This window comes from Nerophis ophidion, linkage group LG01 (genome assembly GCF_033978795.1).
Source record: "Nerophis ophidion isolate RoL-2023_Sa linkage group LG01, RoL_Noph_v1.0, whole genome shotgun sequence".
NCBI classification, from domain to species: Eukaryota; Metazoa; Chordata; class Actinopteri; order Syngnathiformes; family Syngnathidae; genus Nerophis; species Nerophis ophidion.
The window spans coordinates 74,186,701-74,210,340 of record NC_084611.1 but is presented as its reverse complement, the minus strand read 5'-3'; the positions used below and the strand labels follow the sequence as shown (position 1 = coordinate 74,210,340).

At 38.1% G+C, this 23,640-nt stretch overlaps 1 protein-coding gene across 2 annotated transcripts; it reads left to right on the top strand.

Moving 5' to 3' along the window:
- Positions 1–5,931: 5,931 nt before the first annotated feature.
- Positions 5,932–22,292, top strand: LOC133559346 (zinc finger protein 501-like). Of its 2 annotated transcripts, XM_061911040.1 has the most exons (5): positions 5,932–6,101; positions 12,189–12,239; positions 14,135–14,493; positions 17,527–17,569; positions 19,870–22,292. In XM_061911040.1, the coding sequence occupies exons 2-5, from the start codon at positions 12,191–12,193 to the stop codon at positions 21,021–21,023; spliced, it is 1,605 nt and encodes a 534-aa protein (XP_061767024.1). In that variant the 5' UTR covers positions 5,932–6,101; positions 12,189–12,190; the 3' UTR covers positions 21,024–22,292. The 2 variants fall into 2 exon arrangements, with proteins under 2 accessions (XP_061767024.1, XP_061767032.1); XM_061911048.1 differs by lacking the exon at positions 12,189–12,239.
- Positions 22,293–23,640: the final 1,348 nt, after the last annotated feature.

Genomic DNA, 23,640 nt, shown 5'->3' with positions numbered 1-23,640 from the left:
CAATAATTCATTACAACAGCGATTTTGATTCATTATTCGTTTTTGAGCAATGACAATTATGGAAGAAAAAAAACAGTCTGCATGGTAGTTTTGTGTTTTGGAGTCCATCCATCCATTTTCTACCACTTATTCCGTTTGGGGTCGCGGGGGGCGCTGGTGCCTATCTCATTTACAATTGGGCGGAAGGCGCTGTACACCCTGGACAAGTCGCCACCTCATCGCAGTTTTTGGAGTCAACATTGCAATTTTTTCCCGTTACATTTTATCCGCTTACACTTTTATTTCCATCCATTTTGTACCACTTGTCCCTTTTGGAGTCGCGGGTGGTGCTGGAGCCTATCTGAGCTGCATTCGGGCGGAAGGCGGCGCACACCCTGGACAAGTCGCCACCTCATCACAGGGCCAACACCGATAGACAGACAACATTCACACTCACATTCACACACTAGGGCCAATTTTAGTGTTGCCAATCAAGGTGCATGTCTTTGGAGGTGGGAGGAAGCCAGAGTACCCGGAGGGAAACCACGCAGTCACGGGGAATACATGCAAACTCTACACAGAAAGATCTCGAGCCCGGGATTGAACTCAGGACCTTCGTATTGTGAGGCACATGCACTAACCCAGCATTTTTCAACCACTGTGCCGTGGCTGAGATACAGTCTGGTATGCCGTGGAAGATTATATAATTTCACGTATTTGGGTTAAAAATACTTTTTTGCAAACCAGTAACCAGTAATCCGCAAATAATGTGCCGTTGTTGAGTGTTTATGCTGTCTAGAGCTTGGCAGCGTAACTGTGTTGTACTCTTCCATATCAGTAGGTGGCAACAGGTAGCTAATTGCTTTGTAGATGTCGGGAACATGGTTTGTGGTGATCACAATATGCAGACGACAGCGGGAGGCAGGATGCAGGTAAAAAGGTGTCTAATGCTTAAACCGAAAACAACAAAAGGCGAGTGCTGCTAAGAAAAGGCATTGAAGCTTAGGGATGGCTATACAAAACGAAACTAAAACTGAACTGATTGCAAAGTAAAGAAAAAACAGGATGCTGGACAACAGCAAAGACTTACAGCGCGTGGAGCAGACGGCGTCCACAAAGTATATTTGTATATGACATGACAATCAACAATGTCCACACAAAGAAGGATAAAATCAACCGAAATAGTCTTGATTAAACAAAGCAGGTACGCAGAATAGCGCTCAAAGGAAGACATGAAACTGCTAAAGGAAAATATCAACAAAAGAGGAAAAGCCACCAAAATAGGAGCGCAAGACCACAACTAAAACACTACGCACGGGAAAACAGCAAACAACTCAAAATTAGTCAAAGCGTGATGTGACAGGTGGTGACAGTACACCTACTTTGAGACAAGAGCTATAGTGATGCATGGTGCATGGTTTGAATTCATATCCAACAATTGCGACAACAACTTTTTACTGTCAATATCAGATGCAGAGTTTCATTTTTTTTTTTATATTTTCTGCTCACGGTGTGCCTCTGGATTTTTGTAATGAATAAAATGTGCCTTGGCTTAAATAAGGTTGAAAAACAGTGCACTAGCCCCTGTGCCACCGTGCTGTCCCACTTAAAAAAAAAAGAAAAAGTAACAGTTTTTTTAGAATCTGCCTGGGCCGTTGAAAAATTAGCCCCCGGGCCACACTTTCTACACCTCTCCTGCAGCTTTATTCCAGTGGCATTTTGCAAGAGGCCTCTCCAAGTCCAGGTTATGAGCAGTTCACAAACATCCAGTTTAAGCTGTAATAAATTGTTCTATGTCTCTTGCTCTTGTTTCTCCTTTTTGCATTTGGATGTTCTACTGGTACAATGTGTTTAAATTGCGAATACACGCTCTTATAAGTCAGTCATATATGACTGTGTAGAGGAGTATTATTTGTAGGGCTGCGAATCTTTGGGTGTCCCACAATTCGATTCAATATCGATTCTTGGGGTCGCGATTCGATAATATATCGATTTTTTTCGATTCAACGCGATTCTCGATTCAAAAACAATATTTTTCCGATTCAAAACGATTCTGTATTCATTCAATACATAGGATTTCAGCAGGATCTACCCCAGTCTGCTGACATGCTAGCAGAGTAGTAGATTTAAAAAAAAAAGCTTTTATAATTGTAAAGGACAATGTTTTATCAACTGATTGCAATAATGTAAATTTGTTTGAACTATTAAACGAACCAAAAATATGACTTATTTTATCTTTGTGAAAACATTGGACACAGTGTGTTGTCAAGTTTATGAGATGCGATGCAAGTGTAAGCCACTGTGACACTCTTATTTTTATTTTTTTATAAATGTCTAATGATAATGTCAGTGAGGGATTTTTAATCACTGCTGTGCTGAAATTACAACTAAAAAGTTTTCAACACGAATTGGTATGTCAGACTTAGCCCTGTCTTGGTTTAACTCTTATCTTACTGATAGGATGCAGTGCGTCTTCCATAACAATGTGACCTCTGACTACGTTAAGGTAGCGCGTGGAGTTCCCCAGGGTTCGGTCCTTGGCCCTGCACTCTTCAGCATCTACATGCTGCCGCTAGGTGACATCATATGCAAATACGGTGTTAGCTTTCACTGTTATGCTGATGACACCCAACTCTACATGCCCCTAAAGCTGACCAACACGCCGGATTGTAGTCAGCTGGAGGCGTGTCTTAATGAAATTAAACAATGGATGTCCGCTAACTTTTTGCAACTCAACGCCAAAAAAACGGAAATGCTGATTATCGGTCCTGCTAGACACCGACCTCTATTTAATGATACAACTCTAACACTTGACAACCAAACAATTAAACAAGGCGACACGGTAAAGAATCTGGGTGTTATCTTCGACCCAACTCTCTCCTTTGAGTCACACATTAAAAGCGTTACTAAAACGGTCTTCTTTCATCGCCGTAATATCGCTAAAATTCGCTCCATTCTGTCCACTAAAGACGCTGAGATCATTATCCATGCGTTTGTTACGTCTCGTCTCGATTACTGTAACGTATTATTTTCGGGTCTCCCCATGTCTAGCATTAAAAGATTACAGTTGGCACAAAATGCGGCTGCTAGACTTTTGACAAGAACAAGAAAGTTTGATCATATTACGCCTGTACTGGCTCACCTGCACTGGCTTCCTGTGCACTTAAGATGTGACTTTAAGGTTTTACTACTTACGTATAAAATACTACACGGCCTAGCTCCATCCTATCTTGCCAATTGTATTGTACCATATGTCCCGGCAAGAAATCTGCGTTCAAAGGACTCCGGCTTATTAGTGATTCCCAAAGCCCCAAAAAAGTCTGTGGGCTATAGAGCGTTTTCATTCCGGGCTCCAGTACTCTGGAATGCCCTCCCGGTAACAGTTCGAGATGCCACCTCAGTAGAAGCATTTAAGTCTCACCTTAAAACTCATTTGTATACTCTAGCCTTTAAATAGACTTCCTTTTTAGACCAGTTGATCTGCCGTTTCTTTTCTTTTTCTCCTATGTCCCACTCTCCCTTGTGGAGGGGGTCCGGTCCGATCCGGTGGCCATGTACTGCTTGCCTGTGTATCGGCTGGGGACATCTCTGCGCTGCTGATCCGCCTCCGCTTGGGATGTTTTCCTGCTGGCTCCGCTGTGAACGGGACTCTTGCTGCTGTGTTGGATCCGCTTTGGACTGGACTCTCGCGACTGTGTTGGATCCATTATGGATTGAACTTTCACAGTATCATGTTAGACCCGCTCGACATCCATTGCTTTCCTCCTCTCCAAGGTTCTCATAGTCATCATTGTCACCGATGTCCCACTGGATGTGAGTTTTCCTTGCCCTTATGTGGGCCTACCGAGGATGTCGTAGTGGTTTGTGCAGCCCTTTGAGACACTAGTGATTTAGGGCTTTATAAGTAAACATTGATTGATTGATTGATTCTAGTTATCATGTATACATACTGTTGCATTTGAACAACTGTATTTGTTGTGATCCGATGGTTGGATCATCACCATATTGTTATTTTTGTTCCATTTTTATATCACTCTGCGGTTTGACATGCTTAGTTCCTGTTTTGTTCATTTCCATGGTCACTCATTAGTTTCAGCTGCTACTCTCTTTTCCAGCACACCTGTCTTTACTAGTCACCACCTTTTATAAGCCAACCTTTTCTGTTCTCTCATTGTCGGATCTTAGTTTGTTCACATACATCTGTTTATGACTTGTCTCTCACTCTCGATTTCGCTAGCTCTCACGCTAAGCTTTATTTTATTCCTAGCTTTCGCGCTAGTTGTTTTGTGTTTCCTTTTGTGTGCCTTTGTGCCAAATGTTTGTGTTTCGGTTAGTTTGACCTAGCTTTCCATGCTAGCACTTTTATTTGCCTTTTCTATTTGTACCAGTGTTTTTGTTCATAGCTCCTTTTGTTTAATAAATCCCTTAGTTCTTACCTTTTTGCTGTGTTCTTGTTGACGCATCCACGGAGGACCGAATCCGGCATTACAATGCCACACAAGCCAAACAGTATTGTTGATAATAGAGATAAACTATTGGTATTGTTCATAATCAATAGTGCTTTTTCAATTAGTATTTGTATTGCTCCAGTTGTAGTGTAAAAATGCTCATTGTCATTTCTATATTTTTATTTATTTCACTAACTGCTTCTTTGCTATCACTTTTGCGATCATATTTGTACATCTCATATGTGCTGGTGTTGTTCTATTGTTGTTGTTGTTGTTGTTGTTATTGTTGTGTTTGCTGTTGTTGTTTTTGTCCCTCTGTCCAATCCCCCTCTCATCCCCACAATTTCCCCCTCTGTCTTCCTTTTTTTCTCTTTCTATCCCCTCTTGCTCCGGCCCGGCTGCACCAAATGATAATATAAATACATTTAATAAAGTCAAATTCCAATAAGGCAACAAGAGAAGTATCCTACATTTCTCTTTTGTAAAGTAAATCTGAACAGCCGATATGGGCATCTACAGTGGGGCAAAAAGTATTTAGTCAGCCACCGATTGTGCAAGTTCTCCCACTTAAAATGATGACAGAGGTCTGTAATTTTCATCATAGGTACACTTTAACTGTGAGAGACAGAATGTGAAAAACAAAATCCAGGAATTCACATTGTAGGAATTTTAAATAATTTTTTTGTAAATTATGGTGGAAAATAAGTATTTGGTCAAGCATTCAAAGCTCTCACTGATGGAAGAAGGTTTTGGCTCAAAATCTCACGATACATGGCCCTGTTCATTCTTTCCTTAACACGGATCAATCGTCCTGTCCCCTTAGCAGAAAAACAGCCACAAAGCATGATGTTTCCACCCCCATGCTTCACAGTAGGTGTGGTGTTCTTGGGATGCAACTCAGTATTCTTCTTCCTCCAAACACGACAAGTTGAGTTCATACCAAAATGGACACTTGGATGATACAGCAGAGGATTGGGAGAATGTCAGGTAGTCAGATGAAACCAAAATAGAACTTTTTGATGAAACTTACAGACCTCTGTCATCATTTTAAGTGGGAGAACTTGCACAATCGGTGGCTGACTATATACTTTTTTGCCCCACTGTACATCAACTACATAATTTGCCTGAGAAGCTGGACAGGACCAAAAAAAAAAAAAGAAAGAAAAAAAAAAGGAAATTATATTTAATATTGATACAGTTGTTGATCATATTAATATTTGTTTCACTACTTTTGGTTTGTTCTGTGTCGTGTTTGTGTCTCCTCTCAATTGCTCTGTTTATTGCAGTTCTGAGTGACGCTGGGTCAGGTTTGGTTTTGGAATGCATTGTTATGGTATTGCTGTGTAGTGGTTTGTTGGATTGATTAATTTTTTTTTTTTTAAATCGATTTTTTTTTTTTAAATGAGAATCGATTCTGAATCGCACAACGTATTCGAATCTATTTCCCCCCACATCCCTAATTGTTTGTGTTTGTGTTGGGGGGGAGGCGGGCAAGGTTCACGCAAACCGCGTCTCTGATTTCCCAGCCGCGGTGGAGCAAGTCAATGCGCCATGCCGGGAGCGTCCCCTTCAATCGTAATATCTTAAGAAACGGCCTTTTATCACCTTCAACGACAAATTCGATCAAGTCAAAACGTGATGCGACACGCTCTGGGTTTCTACATCAATAGTGAGGTAAGTGATTTTTTGTGGCGAACCCGACGGTGTTGTGTAGCTTGAACGATGTAGCATTAGCTCTGGTTAGCTTCGCTAGCCGTTGTTTGTTTGACTGCGGCGCGCTAACAACCTCCCTTTTTGAGGCTTTTTTTGGGCACAAAATGGCGAACCATGCTCGTTTTCCGGTGCTCGTTACATCGCAATTTAACGCTTTTAAATCAGCCAAACTCCAAATGCGTAGTGTTATAACGGTACTTTGTTCAAATGTGCCCGGGCCATTCTATAGCAATATTCACTTTATTTGTAATCTAACATGAGTAATATGACCTGCTTCCCATAACTATTATATATGTCGTTTGACTAACGTTTGCATTGACATAATAAACACATTAAAATGAATGTGGTCAATGCACGCTAATAATTTCCCCCAAAACACTAAATGGGCTCAACTAAAGGCCTCAACCCCCCCATGAAGTACGTGAGGATATGTTTGTCTTATTATAGTCAGTGAGGGGGTATCTTTGAATAAAGTCTAAATTCATTGCAACTATATTCACACTAAAAACTACCCCTTTTTAGAAAATTGGCGGAGAAAATCAAGTTTACTTCTGAAGCATTGTTCTGTCGGGCAAGATAGTTGACAATAGTCCTTTATTTTTTTTAGTTATGCACCAGCAGTAAGAGAAATGATAATGGTATCTATTAGTGTTGTCCCGATACCAATACTTTGGTTCTGGTACCGGTACCCAAATTATATTGATACTTTTCGGAACTTTTTTAAATAAAGGGGATCATAAAAAATGCATTATTGGCTTTATTTGAACAAAAAAATCTTACGGTATGGCTGGGCGATATGGCCTTTTTTTTAATATCTCGATATTTTTAGGCCATATCGCGATACACAAGCTATATCTCGATATTTTTATTTTATTTTTTTAAAATGTTTATTTGTAAATTTCAACAAGTACAAACAGTAAGTCAAACAACAATATAAGACATTATAAAACATTATGAAAACAGTACAAAACAGCGCCAGGGGGTTGTAAATTCAAAATAACAAAAATAGAATACAATATATATATAACAAACAAAGTGCAAAGCCATAGGCTCATTCAGATTCATTAAACAACTTAAATTTATGCACCAGCAGTAAGAAATAATGATAATGGTATCTATTAGTGTTGTCCCGATACCAATATTTTGGTTCTGGTATAGGTACCCAAATTAATTGATACTTTTCGGAACTTTTTTAAATAAAGGGGATCATAAAAAATGCATTATTGGCTTTATTTGAACAAAAAAATCTTACGGTAGGGCTGGGCGATATGGCCTTTTTTTAATATCTCGATATTTTTAGGCCATATCGCGATACACGGGCTATATCTCGATATTCTTATTTTTTTTTTTAATGTTTATTTGTAAATTTCAACAAGTACAAACCGTAAGTCAAACAACAATATAAGACATTATAAAACATTATGAAAACAGCGCCAGGGGGTTGTAAATTCAAAATAACAAAAATAGAATACAATATATATATAACAAACAAAGTGCAAAGCCATAAGCTCATTCAGATTCATTAAACAACTTAAATTTATGCACCAGCAGTAAGAGAAATGATAATTGTATCTATTAGTGTTGTCCCGATACCAATATTTTGGTTCTGGTATAGGTACCCAAATTAATTGATACTTTTCGGAACTTTTTTAAATAAAGGGGATCATAAAAAATGCATTATTGGCTTTATTTGAACAAAAAAATCTTACGGTAGAGCTGGGCGATATGGCCTTTTTTTAATATCTCGATATTTTTAGGCCATATCGCGATACACGAGCCATATCTCTATTTTTATTTTATTTTTTTTAAATGTTTATTTGTAAATTTCAACAATTACAAACAGTAAGTCAAACAACGATATAAGACATTATAAAACATTATGAAAACAGTACAAAACAGCGCCAGGGGGTTGTAAATTCAAAATAACAAAAATAGAATACAAAAAAATACATATATAATAAACAAAGTGCAAAGCCATAGGGTCATTCAGATTCATTAAACAACTTACATTTGGAACACAGCATCATCATTTTCACAGCTTTTTTGTTGTTAGAGATAGAGAGTGTTTTAATGTAAAGTTCAAAATCTTTTTTAAAGGAACAAAAGATAGGTCTGGTATTAAGAAACTTACATTTATGAATATAAAACTTAGCCAATAAATTAATGAGGTTGAAAAGGTAGAATTCCTTTTCAAATTTTTGTTCATATGGTGTAAAACCAAAAATCACATCTTTAAAGCAAAGCACAAATTTGTCATAAATATTGTCCAGGATTAAACGACAGATGCCCTGCCATAGTGATCGAGTGTTTTCACAAGTCCAAAACAAGTGGTTAACAGTCTGGGTGCAGGTAGCATCAATGTCCTTCTTGTATTTAACCATTACAGTCTTTACAGGGTAATAACGATGAATGATTTTAAATGTATATCTCGATATTTTGCTTTGGCCTTGAATTAACATTTGATGCATATAATCACAGCAGTATGATGATTCTATGTCTCTACATTAAAACATGCTTGTTCATACTGCATTAATATATGCTTTAAACTTTCATGCAGAGAAGGAAATCACACCTAAGTCAATTGACCAAAACGGTATTTATCAAACAGTTATTAAGCAATGGCACAAACATTCATTTAGGGCTGGGCGATATGGCCTTTTTTTAATATCTCAATATTTTTAGACCATATCGCGATACACGATATATATCTCGATATTTTGCCTTGGCCTTGAATTAACACTTGATGCATATAATCACAGCGATATGATGATTCTATGTCTCTACATTAAAAAAAATCTTGTTCATACTGCATTAATATATGCTTTAAACTTTCATGCAGAGAAGGAAATCACACCTAAATCAATTGACCAAAACGGTATTTATTAAAAAGTTAATAATCAGTGGCACAAACACTCATTTAGTGCTGGGCGATATGGCCTTTTTTTAATATCTCGATATTTTTAGGCCATATCGCGATACACAAGATATATCTCGATATTTTGCTTTGGCCTTGAATTAACATTTGATGCATATAATCACAGCAGTATGATGATTCTATGTGTCTACATTAAAACATTCTTGTTCATACTGCATTAATATATGCTTTAAACTTTCATGCAGAGAAGGAAATCACAACCAAGTCAATTGACCAAAACGGTATTTATTAAACAGTTATTAAGCAATGGCACAAACGTTCGTCATTTCCAAAACAAAAATGGTGTGGGCGTGTGGCACCGAACGGAGATGTTGACATGCTGAGTAAGCATTCTTCAAATGATGCTACATATTAGCAGTAATGTTACTTTTTCGAGCAACGCTGTTGGCACACACTTGACAAATTACGGTTGTCTGTTGGACATATTCCCACTTGAAGCCAAACCACCGCCAGACGATGGACCCCCTGCTGTTTTTCGTGGGAATTAATTCTTCCTTCATTTCCACCTTCTCTCTCTCGTATTACCACTCGCACGGCTCCGCTAGCATCACAGCTAACGTTACCCATGCAGCTACTTCTCTGCTCCGCAAGACGTATGACGTGACGTGTGTAAGAGGGAGCGCTTGTCTGTGGGAAGGAGAATCAGGAAAGAGCGAGAAGAGCCTGTAGTGTAATGCCCCCAGCTAAAAGCGACTGCGTGAGAACGTATACTCGAATATCAATAAAGTACTATCTATCTATCTATCTATCTATCTATCTATCTATCTATCTATCATGATATAGTCACTTTTTATATCTCATAGAGACAAACCCGCAATATATCGATATATCACCAAGCCCTATCTTACGGTACGCATATTAAACATATGTTTCTTATTGCAAGTTTGTCTTCAAATAAAATAGTGACAACTTGTCTTTTAGTAGTAAGTAAGCAAACAAAGGTTCGTAGTTTATCCGCTGACATATGCAGTAACATATTGGGCCTTTTTCCATTGTATTATTTTGGCAACTTCTTCATTAACTGTTATATCTGCTTACTTTCTCTTTTAACATATTCTACCTACACTTCTGTTAAAATGTAATAATCACTTATTCTTCTCTTGTTTGATACTTTATATTAGTTTTGGTTGATACCACACATTTGGGTATCAATCCGATACCAAGTAGTTACAGGATCATACATTGGTCGTATTCAAAGTCCTCATGTGTCCAGGGACATATTTCCTGAGTTTATAAACATGATATAAATTTTCGAAAAAACGTTGCGTTAATGTTCTCTAAGCGTTCTATGTTAGGTTGTAACGAACCAATGGAAAACGATTAGCTAACATTCTTTTAATGTTATGCGTTTGCTGGTTTTGATTGATTGATTGAAACTTTTATTCGTAGATTGCACAGTTCAGTAGATATTCCGTACAATTGACCACTAAATGGTAACACCTGAATAACTTTTTCAACTTGTTTAAGTCGGGGTCCACGTTAATCAATTCATGGTAACGCGGACACACACGGAGGACTAGAGGACAAACTGCTTGCCGCGGCTGTAAGCTAGTTTGAACTTGAAGTAATGAACAAGCAAATAATAAATGCTTTGTACACTTCAACAGAAGGCTAATGGGAACCGCACTATATCAGAAAGCTAAAAAGAGGAAATTAGCAAATACATTGATAAATCAGAAGAAACCATAATATCACCACACTTTGGCAACACTTGGTGTAGTAGCTGGCTAGCCAATGGCTTTGACTTGTGGGGGTAGGACTTCCGGGATAGGAATAGGAAGGGACGTGTGTTCTTCAGTATGTTACAAAATGATGAACATACTGGAGACGACACACATCTTTAAGCAGCAAGTTTATGGCGACTTGGGCTAAAGTGTCGGAACATTCTGATTCCGCAATTTCAGAAGGCACAAAAATAAATAAAGATGTTGTTTGCCAAATAGGAACTGTTATTTATTTGTTTACTTAACAGTCTACTACAGTTTTCATGTATGTAGTCTTTCATATTTGTATCTGCTGCGCGCAATAATCCAAAAACGGAAATTACTCAATACTGCATACGCTGTAGCCAAAGGATGAATTGTGTGGACATATTATTAAACATATTACTAACTAAATGTAATACCGTACATTTAGATTATATAATAATACAAAATATATTAACAATATACAATATAATCATTTTACATGTATAAATAACCATTGTATAATTGAATCGTGGGATCTGAGCCGAGGATGTCGTTGCGGCTTCTGCAGCCCTTTGAGACACCAGTGATTAAGGGTTATGTTAATAGACTTTGATTGATTGAATTGTAGCCCCTGAATCGTGATCTAATCGTGAGGCGCTCAATAATTCCCATATCTTGTCAGTAGTACACAATAACTAAATGAAAACAAAAACTTCTCTCTAGCATTATTTTAAATATTTCAGTATTTGTCCTCAAAGTCCTCCTGTGTCCAGAGACGTATTCCCGAGTTTGTAAACATGCACAAGAAACAATTTTGTGAAAATAAAAATATTGATCGAATTACTCTAGCATTGCATATCCTCATACTGCTCATATCTGGATTGTTTCGCTGTCCTCTTTCCTGTTAATAGCTGGTTACTTTCTGCTGCAACGCGGTTCTTTCTAGACTTCTCAAACTATATTGAACATTTACTTCCTGTATTGTTTCAAGCAAGCTTAGCGGCTAGCTTAGCCATTAGCATGCCTTCTTGTCTCGTCTGCTCCTGCTTTGCTCTCACTCTGTGTGGAACATGTTACGGCTCCTCATCCAGTGATGGTATTTGAAAGAAATAAAAGAACATTGCCGTAATGGAGGTGATGATTATTCACTCAGGGGAACGGCTCCACACTGTGTGTATGAACATAATATCTGGCCGCCTAATCCGGGGATCAACAATAACTTGTCAGCCAGAGGGAATTGGCTTTTTGCAGTTTTTGCATTAGACAATACTGATCGGTGGCCGATCGAGTGGCAAATCCTTAGTCTCCAATATGATTTTATTTCAATAAATATGACTCGATTGATCCAGTGTTATAACAGTTTCAGAATAAATGCCTGGTGTAACTGTATATAGCCCTTTGACTAAATGTAAACCTATTTCTCAGCCATGGACACCACAGACAGTTCATCAGTGACAGACCACTCTTCAGATGAAAGTAAGTCTTGATGCTTTGTGGTATTCCAATCCTTGCCTTTTTTAAAACTGCATAGCATCATTCAAAATGTTGTCATGCTTCCCTGCATGTGTGTGGCAGAATTCATGTGTACTGTAAGCCAACCATTTGAGACTAACAATTTATTTTATACTAAGACGCAAATTACAGAGTTTCAATTTATATTATTTACCCAAAAGAGAAATTAATAGACCTTCTTTTTTCTTGTCCATATTTGCAAGACACTTACTATTTGACTTTTTTTTGTAATGTAAGATGATGTTTTTTTTTTTAATGAGATCCTGCATGGTGTTTTTATTTGGCATACAAGTAGAGCTTTGCTTTGAAAAAGTTATGGCCATTAGTTTCGGCCATCCTCTGTGTATATTGTCTTTACTCATTAAGGCAGTGGTTCTTAACCTTGTTGGAGGTATCGAACCCCACCAGTTTCATAAGCGCATTCACCGAACCCTTTAGTGAAAAATAAAATGTTTTTTTTTTTTGCAAATTCAAGACTAAGTTAGTTGTTTTTGGTAACACTCTAGAATGGGGAACACATTTTAAGTAACAACAACTTAATTTTGAGTTATTTGGACAGTAGTTGAACATATTCTAAGTAATAAAGACTTATTTTTTAAGAGTTATTTGGTTAGGGTTAGTGTCAGGGTTAGAGGGTTCGGCTTTTTAATAGGTCCATTCCGAATAAGGCATTAATAAGTACTTAATAATGACTAGTTAAGAGCCAATATGTTACTAATTTGCATGTTATTAAGCAACTAATTAATGGTGAATATGTTCCCCATACTAAAGTGTTACCATGTTTTTTTTTTACTGGTGCACAAAATGAACCGTGCATGAACATCACCTTGTTCAAACAACAAAACCCAACACAGTGCATAAACTTACACAAATTACACACCTGCAAATCAGTCAGCTGTTGCCGTATCCGTAATACGCCGACAGGGAGAAGTTTGTATTTACACGATGAGTCGGCTGTGTTTTGACCTCTGCCCAACCCCTGAGGCCGATTCACCGAACCCCTAGGGGTTCGATCGAACCCTAGGTTAAGAACCACTGCATTAGGGGTATTAAACATTTCATATCATGGCTATCGTGAGCAAAATGATCAAAAAGTGGTTAAAAAAACAAAACTTAAATGAATAGATGCACTGTCAGAAAACCAACTATTTTGCATGTTTTGTGTTTATGCTTCACTAATAGTGTTTTATCAGTGTTTTAATCTTTTATTGTTTTAAATATTGGTCGGTACTGTCGCACTTTAGGATTGATTTTAATTAAATGCGCGTGACAAAAAAAAAATCATAAAAACACCTGTCTCGTATTCCTCTGAGTATAGAACAATTAATCTGTTCCCAGAAAAAACATCTTGTAGGTTCAACGTGCACGTTTGAAAAGCATAGTTGCTCGGACAACAATGTGTTTGTATTATATGTTGGGGTATATTGTATTCTTAATGGGGACAGACATTAATGTTGCTTTTATTCATGTTTGCATTTAAGCTAGTGAGCTGGCGCCAGTCAGTCATTAAACTTATCAAAGTGATAAATACTAACTGTCGAGTGTTTCACTGTGGTTATCGTTACCGTTTCTGGTTACATCCGTAATGTAGATAGACTGTTTTGGTTACCTTCTGAATTTTTGTCAATAGAATAAATGTCTACCATGCTGAATTGGTGCTGTTTGTTGAAAATGGAGCATAATAAACATAAAATCATCATGTACCATTTTCAGTAATTTCTCACTCAGTTTCTGTTGAATACATGCTAAAATCCTGTTTTCTTCAACCAAGATGAAAATAACACCACTCGTAGTGTCTATTCCTTTTGTGAGCCTTGTAATACTTATAATTCACTTATTTTAATGTATTTGCTCTCCAGGTGGCACATACTTCGACATCCAGTATGTATTAGACGCCAATTCCAATGATGACAAATCCACCGGTGAGCCAGAGAACGGTAGAGAGCAAAATCCAAAGTTACTCCTGAGGATCCACCGCTGTACCATGTGTAACGAGACGTTTGACAAGCCTTGGAAGCTGAAGAATCACAAATGTCCACACACAAAAGAGACCCAGACGACTCCCCAATTGATAAAGACAGAAGAAGAAGAGAAGCCATTTCAAACCGAGGATTCCAACAAGAAGACAAACCTGCACACGTGTCCAGTCTGCAACAAAGTTTTCAACTGTCCCTCCAGCCTAGAAAGGCATAGATGCATCCCTGTCCGGAATCGAAAGGTGCCGAGCCCACTCAGTCTTCCTGCTGCACACAGTTATTTTAATTAATATGTGGCTTGTGATACACTTGCCACATTTGCTAACGCAATATATTGACCTCAGTATTTTGTTTATAGTTGCTACTAAAAGTGCCAAGTTCAATTATAAAGCTTTTAACTAATGTCCACACAAACTACAGATGATACATTTGATATGATGGATGACATGTAAAGCAATTTTGGCAGCCGTAGGTAGTGACATTATCACTAGCTGTATACAAATATCTGTGTGTGTGTGTGTGTGTGTGTGTGTGTGTGTGTGTGTGTGTGTGTGTGTGTGTGTGTGTGTGCGTGTGCGTGTGTGTGTAAAACCAGTCAAGTTAGCACGTTGTGTAAATGGTAAATAAAAACAAAATACAATAATTTGAAAATACTTTTCAACCTATATTCAATTGAATACACTGCACGAACAAGGTACTTAACGTTCGAACCGCTAAACGTTTATTTGTTATTAAATTTTATTTGGAATGCCTGCAACATTTTTTCAAAAAAGCTGACACTAGTGACAAAAATGGCTGAGCAAGTTAAGGAATGCGCACCAAACACTTATTTGCAACATACCACAGGTGAACAGGCTAATTGGAAACAGGTGGGTGCCATTATTGGGTATAAAAGCAGCTTCCATGAAATCTTCAGTCATTCACAAACAAGGATGGGGTGCGGGTCACCACTTTGTGAACAAATACGTGAGAAAATTGTCAAACTGTTTAAGAACAACATTTCTCCGAGTTATTGCAAATAGTTTAGGGATATCACCATCTTTTGTGCGCAATATCATCAAATGGTTCAGATAATCTAGAGAAATCACTGCACGTAAACGGCAAGGCCTGTGACCTTTCAACCCTCAGGCGGTGATGCATCAAAAAGTGACATCAGTGTAAAGGATATCCCCACATGGGCTCAGGAGCACTTCAGAAAACCACTGTCAGTGACTACAGTTCACCGCTACACCTGTAAGTGCAAGTTAAAACTCGACTATGCAAAGTGAAAGCCATTTATCAACAACACCCAGAACGCCGCCGGCGTCGCTGGGCCTGAGCTCATCTAAGATGGACTGATGCAAAGTGTAAAAGTGTTCTGTGGTCTGACGAGTCCACATTTCAAATTGTTTTTGGAAACTGTGGACGTCATGTCCTCCGGACCAAAGAGGAAAAGAACCATCCAGATTATTATAGGCGCAAAGTTCAAAAGCCAGCATCTGTGATGGTATGGGGGTAAATTAGTGCCCAAAGCATGGGTAACTTGCACATCTGTGATGGCATCATTAATGCTGAAAGGTACACACAGGTTTCGGAGCAACATATGTTGCCATCCAAGCAACGTTATCCTGCACGCCCTGCTTATTTCAGCAATACAAGGCCAAGCCACGTGTTACAACAGCGTGGCTTCATGGTAAAAGAATGCAGGTGCTAGACTGGCCTGCCTGTAGTCCAGACCTGTCTCCTATTGAAAATGTGTGGCGCATATAAAGCCTAAACTACCACAACGGAAACCCCGGGCTGTTGAACAACTTAAGCTGTACACAATCAAGCAAGAATGGGAAATAATTCCATCTAAAAAGCTTCAAAAAGTGGTCTCCTCAGTTCCCAAACGTTTGAGTGTTGTTAAAAAAGAAAGGCCATGTAAAACAGTGGAAAAAATGCCAACTCTTTTGCAATGTGTTGCTGCCATTAATTTGTAAGTTAATAAATATTTGCAAAAAAGAAATCAAGCTTCTCAGCTCGAACAGTTATCCTGTCTCTGCAGCTTATTCAATTGAAAAAACAGTTGGAAATGATTTGGAAATCATTGTATTCTGTTTTTATTTACAAATTACACAGCGTGCCAACTTCACTGGTTTTAGATTTTGTAAAAAAATTATAGATAAAAATCGTTATCCTGCATCAAAAGCCAGCAGACAAGAGTATATAGATAGAAGATACAGAGGCCATGGAAGTAGGGGAATGGTTTGTGGGAGTTGTGTTTTTACAACGCTCGTCAGCAACAAAGTTATTGTTGTGTTATTTGCTTGCTGCAAAAAAAAAAATGCTGTCTTTCTGCAGGGTAAAGCTGTTGTTTTTTTCATATGTCCAGTCAATTTCATCACAGACGCGCCCCTGCCTGTGAATATTGATGGACGGCAAAGCTCAAGACGTTCCTCGGTGTATATAGCTCAGTGTTTTACTTTATAAAATGATTACGCGTGGGTACGCGCGATCTCGTAAAATGCCGCACTGTTTTGCTTCATATCAGAGCCGAAACAAAACTACGATGAGTATTGCCTGGTTGGCAGCGCAGTTTCGTGGCAATTACATGCTGCAGCTGTGATGCATGCTGTGGAAATCAGGGGTTGATCATATATTAACTTGTGTTCACCTCTCTACGAGTATTTAGGCTGTAATGTAAAAAAGATTGAGGACTCACTGTGTAGAAGCTATGGTTACTGTGGGAACACACAAGACGCCGCCGCTAACCTTGAGCTTAAGCTGTCCCGTATATTGTACTGTACGCTGTGAATAAAACAACCACATTTTATGCATTATCAATTATTAATTGATGAATTTACCGACTGGAATGAACTAAATGTGTTATTCTGTTGAAATACAGCCCGATTTTAGAGAGAGAAAAAAATAACCATTAACTATTTATTTTTTTTACCAAATATTTGCACATTTTCGGGTATGTACTGTATTTGATCCCTTGTGTATAGTAGGTTGCTTAGGACAGGCCCAAATTGCTGTCTCTTTAAAAAACAAAAACAAAAAATAGAACTACCTCAGGATTTCTTCACATTAGTCATGAGGAAGTTTTACTGTATTTGTAAAGCAAAAAACTAAGCCATGGTGGCACAAAAAACTAATTTGTGGTGATAATCATATTGTAAGGTTTAGTAACATAGTCTAATATTGGTTCACTGTCACACTCCTAGGCATTAGAAAATATTTTCTTTTTAGTATATGTGAAAAAATGTATGACTGATGAATGTGTTACTTAAAAGTGTGTATTCTTTTGCAAGGTTAAAGTCGAGGCGCCAGACCCTTCATCTGCAACAGACAAAAGTAAGTAGGGACTTTTTTTTTTTTTAAGATAAAAAAAAAAAATCAGTTATTGTTTCGTTGGTCACTCGCTTACTTAACCCTTGAGTCACATTTGGCCAAAAAACACATTTTCTGCATTTTTTTCCCCCCATCTTCAACAAATCAGTTAAAGTTAAGAGGGCTGAAATTTGGCCACATAGTTTTGAACAAGTTTATAGTTGAAATGGCATCATGGCACTTTTTGCAACGTTATTCCAAATAGTAGATATTCATTTACTCTACATTTAGGCCCTTTGCCCATGTTGGTCACTCATTGACTCCCATTGTAACACATATTTTTCAACATACTCAAAACCAGACATAATAATGAATGAATCTAAGCATCTCAGACAACTCACATTCACACACTCGGTCCAATTTAGTTTTGCCAATCTGTCTATTGCCAAGTGCATGCACGTCTTGGGGTGGTAGGAAGCCAGAGTACCCAGAGAGAACCCCAGCAAACTCTACACAGAAAGACCTCGAGCCCAAAAGTGGAACCTGGGACCACACGAGCGCTGAGCTCTAACCACTGCCGCACTGTGCTGCCCTGTTCTGAGAACTAATCTCAAATATTTCCTTGTGAAACAATGTTTTTAGAAATTATTGCACATTTGTGTTTTCCCTATAATACAAAAAAGTTTTTTGTTCTTTTTTACAAGATGAAACACAACATACATACATAACATATTAAAGGCTGTAACTACCTCCTTTAAAATATTCCACTTTGCAACAAATTTCTAGAAAATAGCCCATATTTATTTATTTTTTCCATACAATACATTGTTCAATTAGGGTTGGGCGATATGGCCTTTTTTAATATCTCGATATTTTTAGGCCATGTCACGATACTCGATATATATCGCGATATTTTGCCTTAGCCTTGAATGAACATTTGATGCATATAATCACAGCAGTATGATGATTCTATGTGTCTACATTAAAACATTCTTCTTCATACTGCATTCATATATGCTACGTTTAAACTTTCATGCAGAGAGGGAAATTACAACTAAGTCAATTTAGTAAGTTTATTTATTAAACAGTTATTAAGCAGTGGCACAAACGTTCATGTCATTTCCAAAACAGAAAGTGCAAGATTGTCAGAGACATTTTAAGTGTCTAATAAAAATTAGCTGCATAATAGGAAATCGTCCTTCGCTATGTGGTCGGTTCCAACATACGTTATTAAATACTGTTGTTGATTATTTTTTCATACGGCGTTGATGTGGAAATGTTTGCCTCGGCATTCTGATGGTGTGGGTGTGTGGAACGGAGATGTTGACATGCGGAGTAAGCACTCTTCATTCTCTAGGGCGTAGCTTTTCAAATGATGCTACATATTAGCTGTAATGCTACTTTTTGTAGCAACGCTTGTGCCTCACACTTGACAAATTAAACTTGTCTATTCGACATATTCCCACTTGAAGCCAAACCACCACCATACGATGGACTCCCTGCTGTTTTTCTTGGGAATTATTCCTTCATTTGTTACCAGATTTGTACCTTCTTTCTCTCGTATTACCACTCGCATGGCTCCGCTAGCATCACAGCTAACGTTACCCATGCTGCTACCTCTCTGCTCCGCGAGACGTGACAGTATGTGACGTATGTAAGAAGGTGCGCTTGCTGTCTGCAAGAAGGAGAGACAAAAAAAGAGTGAGAAGAGCCTGTAGTGTAATGCCAGCAGGTAAAAGCAACTGCGTGAGAACGTATACTTAAATATCAAGATATAGTAATTTTCTATATCCCATGGAGACAACCCCGCGGTATATCGATATATCGCCCAGCCCTATCTTCAATGTATCAAAGGTTTTTTTTTTTTACAAAAATAGCATAAATATAACAAAAACAATACAAATACATAAATCAGAATCAGACATATTTCATTAATCCCCAAGGGAAAATTTAAACTTTTCAGCACAATCCCATTCAAGATCAGACAAACATTACAGGGAGACAGGGCTCTGTATAAACTTTATATCTAAGAAAAGGTCTGAAGCTGTTGAAAAATTTAAATAGTTGACACATAACAAATAATACATGACTTGTAGCACTTTTTTTGAGTGCATTCCGTTTTGGTCGCTTAGGAGGCCTAACGTAGTTTTGCATTAAGACGACTCAAGGGTTAAGGGGTGGTCGATTTAGTATTGTTGAAGGGTTCAACATTATTTTGCCTTTAACACTTAATTGGCTGGGAAAGGGTTCTTAACGGGTTAAGCAGTGTTGAATATTGAGTTACACTTTTAATTGTTTACATATTATTTCATATGATTCTCCAGACAGCGATTATGTATTGGAATCGAGTGACGGCTCCACCTGCGGTGAACCGAAGAATGGCAAAAAGCCTAGAAAGAAGGTCCTTAAGAAGAACCACGGTTGCACCCTTTGTGAAAAGAAGTTCGAAAAGCCTTCGAGGTTAGCGAGGCACATGAGGTCACACAATAGGATGGCGATGATAATTCGCCATCGCTGTCTGATTTGTGAGAAGACTTTTAAAGATGAGGAGAAGCTATTGCGACATCAGGCTTCCCACAACCGGACCAACGTGCACCCATGCCCTGACTGTGACAAAGTGTTCAACAGGCCGTCCAGGCTGGAGAGGCATAAACGTACACACGCCAAGCAACCAAAGGAGCCCCACAAGTGTTCCTACTGCACCAAAACTTTCAAGAAACTTTACCAGCTTGTCCGACATGAGCGGATGCACACTGGCGAGCGGCCTTTTAACTGCTCCTTTTGCGGAAAGTCCTTCTCCGAGTTGGGTCACTGCAAAGCTCACGAAAAGACGCACATGGAAAACCCAGAGAAGCCTCACCTCTGCACGGACTGCGGAAAGTCCTTCTTCAAGCCATCCGAACTCGATCGGCACAGACGTTCCCACACCGGGGAGAAACCTTTCCAATGCACCGAATGCGATCGAAGCTTCTCCCGCTCAGAGAGCCTCAAGAGACACTTCAGGAGCCACACAGGGGAGCGACCGTTCACCTGCGAATTTTGCAACAAGGCATTTTATTCCCGCAACGATTTGAACATTCACATGTTGATCCACACGGGGGAGAAGCCCCATGTTTGCATCGTGTGCGGGAAGGGTTTCACGCAGCGAGGCAACATGATCGAGCACAAGAAAAGTGTCCACTTCAAGTTGGAGAAGTATGATTGTACAGAATGTAGCGCGAGCTTCAACCGGTACAAGTCGCTGATGTTGCACCAGCGGGTACACACGGGAGAGAAGCCATACCAGTGCTTACCATGCAATCGCAGCTTTTCTTGGAGCCACTGCCTCAGACGACACCGCAAGACTCTCGCTCACAAGCAGATGGTCAACGATGACGATGCACCACCCAAAGACATTGAAGATGAATTTCTCAACTTCACCGCCAACACAACTGATCAAGTTGTTGAGGATCCCACCAGTTTAACAAGTAAACTGTAAAGACAAGTCTCTGCAAACTTAATCATGTAGTTCATCAGTGGCTACTAGAATCCTTTGTTCCTTTTTCTATTTTTAATTCATCAATATAGACATTCTATGCTTTCATCTTTGTAGGAACAGATAGGGCAAGGACACTTTCGAATACATTTCCTAAGATTCCCAATGAAAGATAATGCACTGTAATCAGGGGACACTTGTTTTTGGGTTGTTTTTTTAAAAAAAAATACAGTATGTACAGTTCCAGTCAGTGGTTTACATACAATCATCATGGGCTTGAATGTCCTAATAATATTTTATTTCAATATTTACAGGATTGGCTAAAAATTATCATGTTAAAAAAAACTACTTGGGTTACTGATTTTCAATTTATTCTGGATTTTCCTTATTTTACACAGGGTCAAAATTATACACAGTGGCCCAAATATTCTGCGAAACACAGAAATCCTAGATCGCAATGATAGACCAATTGCATTCGAATATCTTTAATCATGGCAGTGGAAAGGTTTGAGAACAAAATTACAATGATCATTGGAAATAAAAATCATGGAGTTCTGGATTGAGAATCATACTCTTAATAAAGAGCATCATTTCGACACGACTCATGTTTTCCTCGGGGATCTCCTCCCAGACATTGGTCTTGGTTAGTGTCAACTCCTGGACAGTCTGCGGCGTGATGTGGAGGTGATGGATGGATTGAAACGTGAAGTTCCAAAGGTGCTTTTGTTTGGAGTCAGTCCCTCACATCAATGTATGTGTCATGCAGGAACTGCTGACACACCCCACCATCAGTCATGAGGCCAAGCAATGTCATGCATCAGACAGAACCCGGAGATCACTACACTAGCCTGTGGTTTAAGGATCTCATCCCGGTACCTTTGGTATGTGTACCCGGACCATCACTAATTGCTATCTAACCAGTGGAGGATTTTGCAGGCAGCAGAACGGTTTCCTTGTTGTCTCTAGACTCTTGTCACATCTGACCTTTCTCATCCATGCTGGACACATTTTGTTATTCATTAACACTTTTACAGTTTAACCAGATACTTGCCCTGAAACACATCTAGAACTGTTTTTTTTTTTATCCTTCCAGCATTGTAGTCTTATCAGAAGACTATTTTCACTAGGAGTCCCAATTCTAAACAACAACATACTTTAGACAAGTATATCAGTCAGACATTTTCCACTGTTTTAAAGGATAAATGCATACAGTGTACTGTATATTATGGACTGAAATTTTGAATGAGGAAATTAAACAATATCCAAATACGATACTTGTGAGTTATTTACAATGTTTGTGATTGTTAATGTCAAAGTCCTCAGTTCATCCTTCATGATCCTTTCAAAAAGAAACATTTTTATGTCCAAAATGGAACAGTTTTAACACTGTGTTTGGTTCATTTGATGAGTTTATAGAGTAGTGGCATCAAGTCTGACCCTGCTAGCCGTGTAACTAAGTTAGGGCCAAAAGTTTTGTACCTGAAAAAGATGTACTGATATCTATTTTGAAAAATACATTAGTGTATTCAAAATAAAAATAAGTGCACACATTTTAAGGTTCAATATAACTGATTCATTGTGTATTATTATGAAAACAATGTAATTGGGAAAATGTGAATGTGAAAAAAATGTATTCAAAATAAACCGTGAATCATAATTGAATTCAACCTGAAAAAAAGTGCAATTTGTGTTGAATACACTTTTTCTTTCAACAATCAGCATCAAAACGTGATATTTAATTTTTTTCAAGAATACTACCATGTATTTTTCAAAGTTCGGCTTCAAAACTTGATTTTTTTAGTTTCAAAATTACTTTTTTTTTATACGTAACAAAAAGTTTGGCCGTAATCTAACGCCATACCTAGGGTGTTTTGTGGAAATATAACTTAATTTCATGAGAAAATAAAAAATGTTACAGAAACTCCATGAATACTGATATTTGTGTCTGGCCATTTCTTTTCAATTTGAAATAATCAACATTGCTTGGTATACGACTAGAGCAGGGGTGTCCAAAGTGCGGCCCGCAGCTAATCGTTTACCGGCCCGCCACACATTCTGCAAGAATTGCTAAAGTTAAAAAAAACGCATTTAAAAAAAGTGGAATGAGGTGAAATCTAATGAGAAAAAGTGGCAATGTTGACACAAAGCTGCCATGCAGGCAGTTTTTTCCCCCCCTTTTGTCTTTATTTTCTTTTTTTTTCCATTGCTCAAAAAAACGGGACAAAAAAATCTATTTATAATGAATTATTACTTAAAAATTATCAATTTAAAATGTTTTATGTGGAAAAAATATTGCATATGTTGTGTGGTTGCCATATAAAAACATCACAGTTTTGACAAATGAGCATAAAACAAACAAAAAAATAGTTCAAACTTACAATCGACAGATATATTGGAAGTTGATCTTGAAATGAAATTGTTAAAAGTTAAAAAAAAAAAACTAATAAAAAATGCATCACTTTATGAGTGGGGAACCTTTCGGATTCAGATATATTTAGTAGGATTTTATTTAACTTTTCACTGTGATTACTCAAAAATAATAAATAATTAAAATCAATGGTGTCATGCATTATTGATCTTTGAGGGCTTTATTTGGTAAATAAAGGAACTCTCCTGAAGG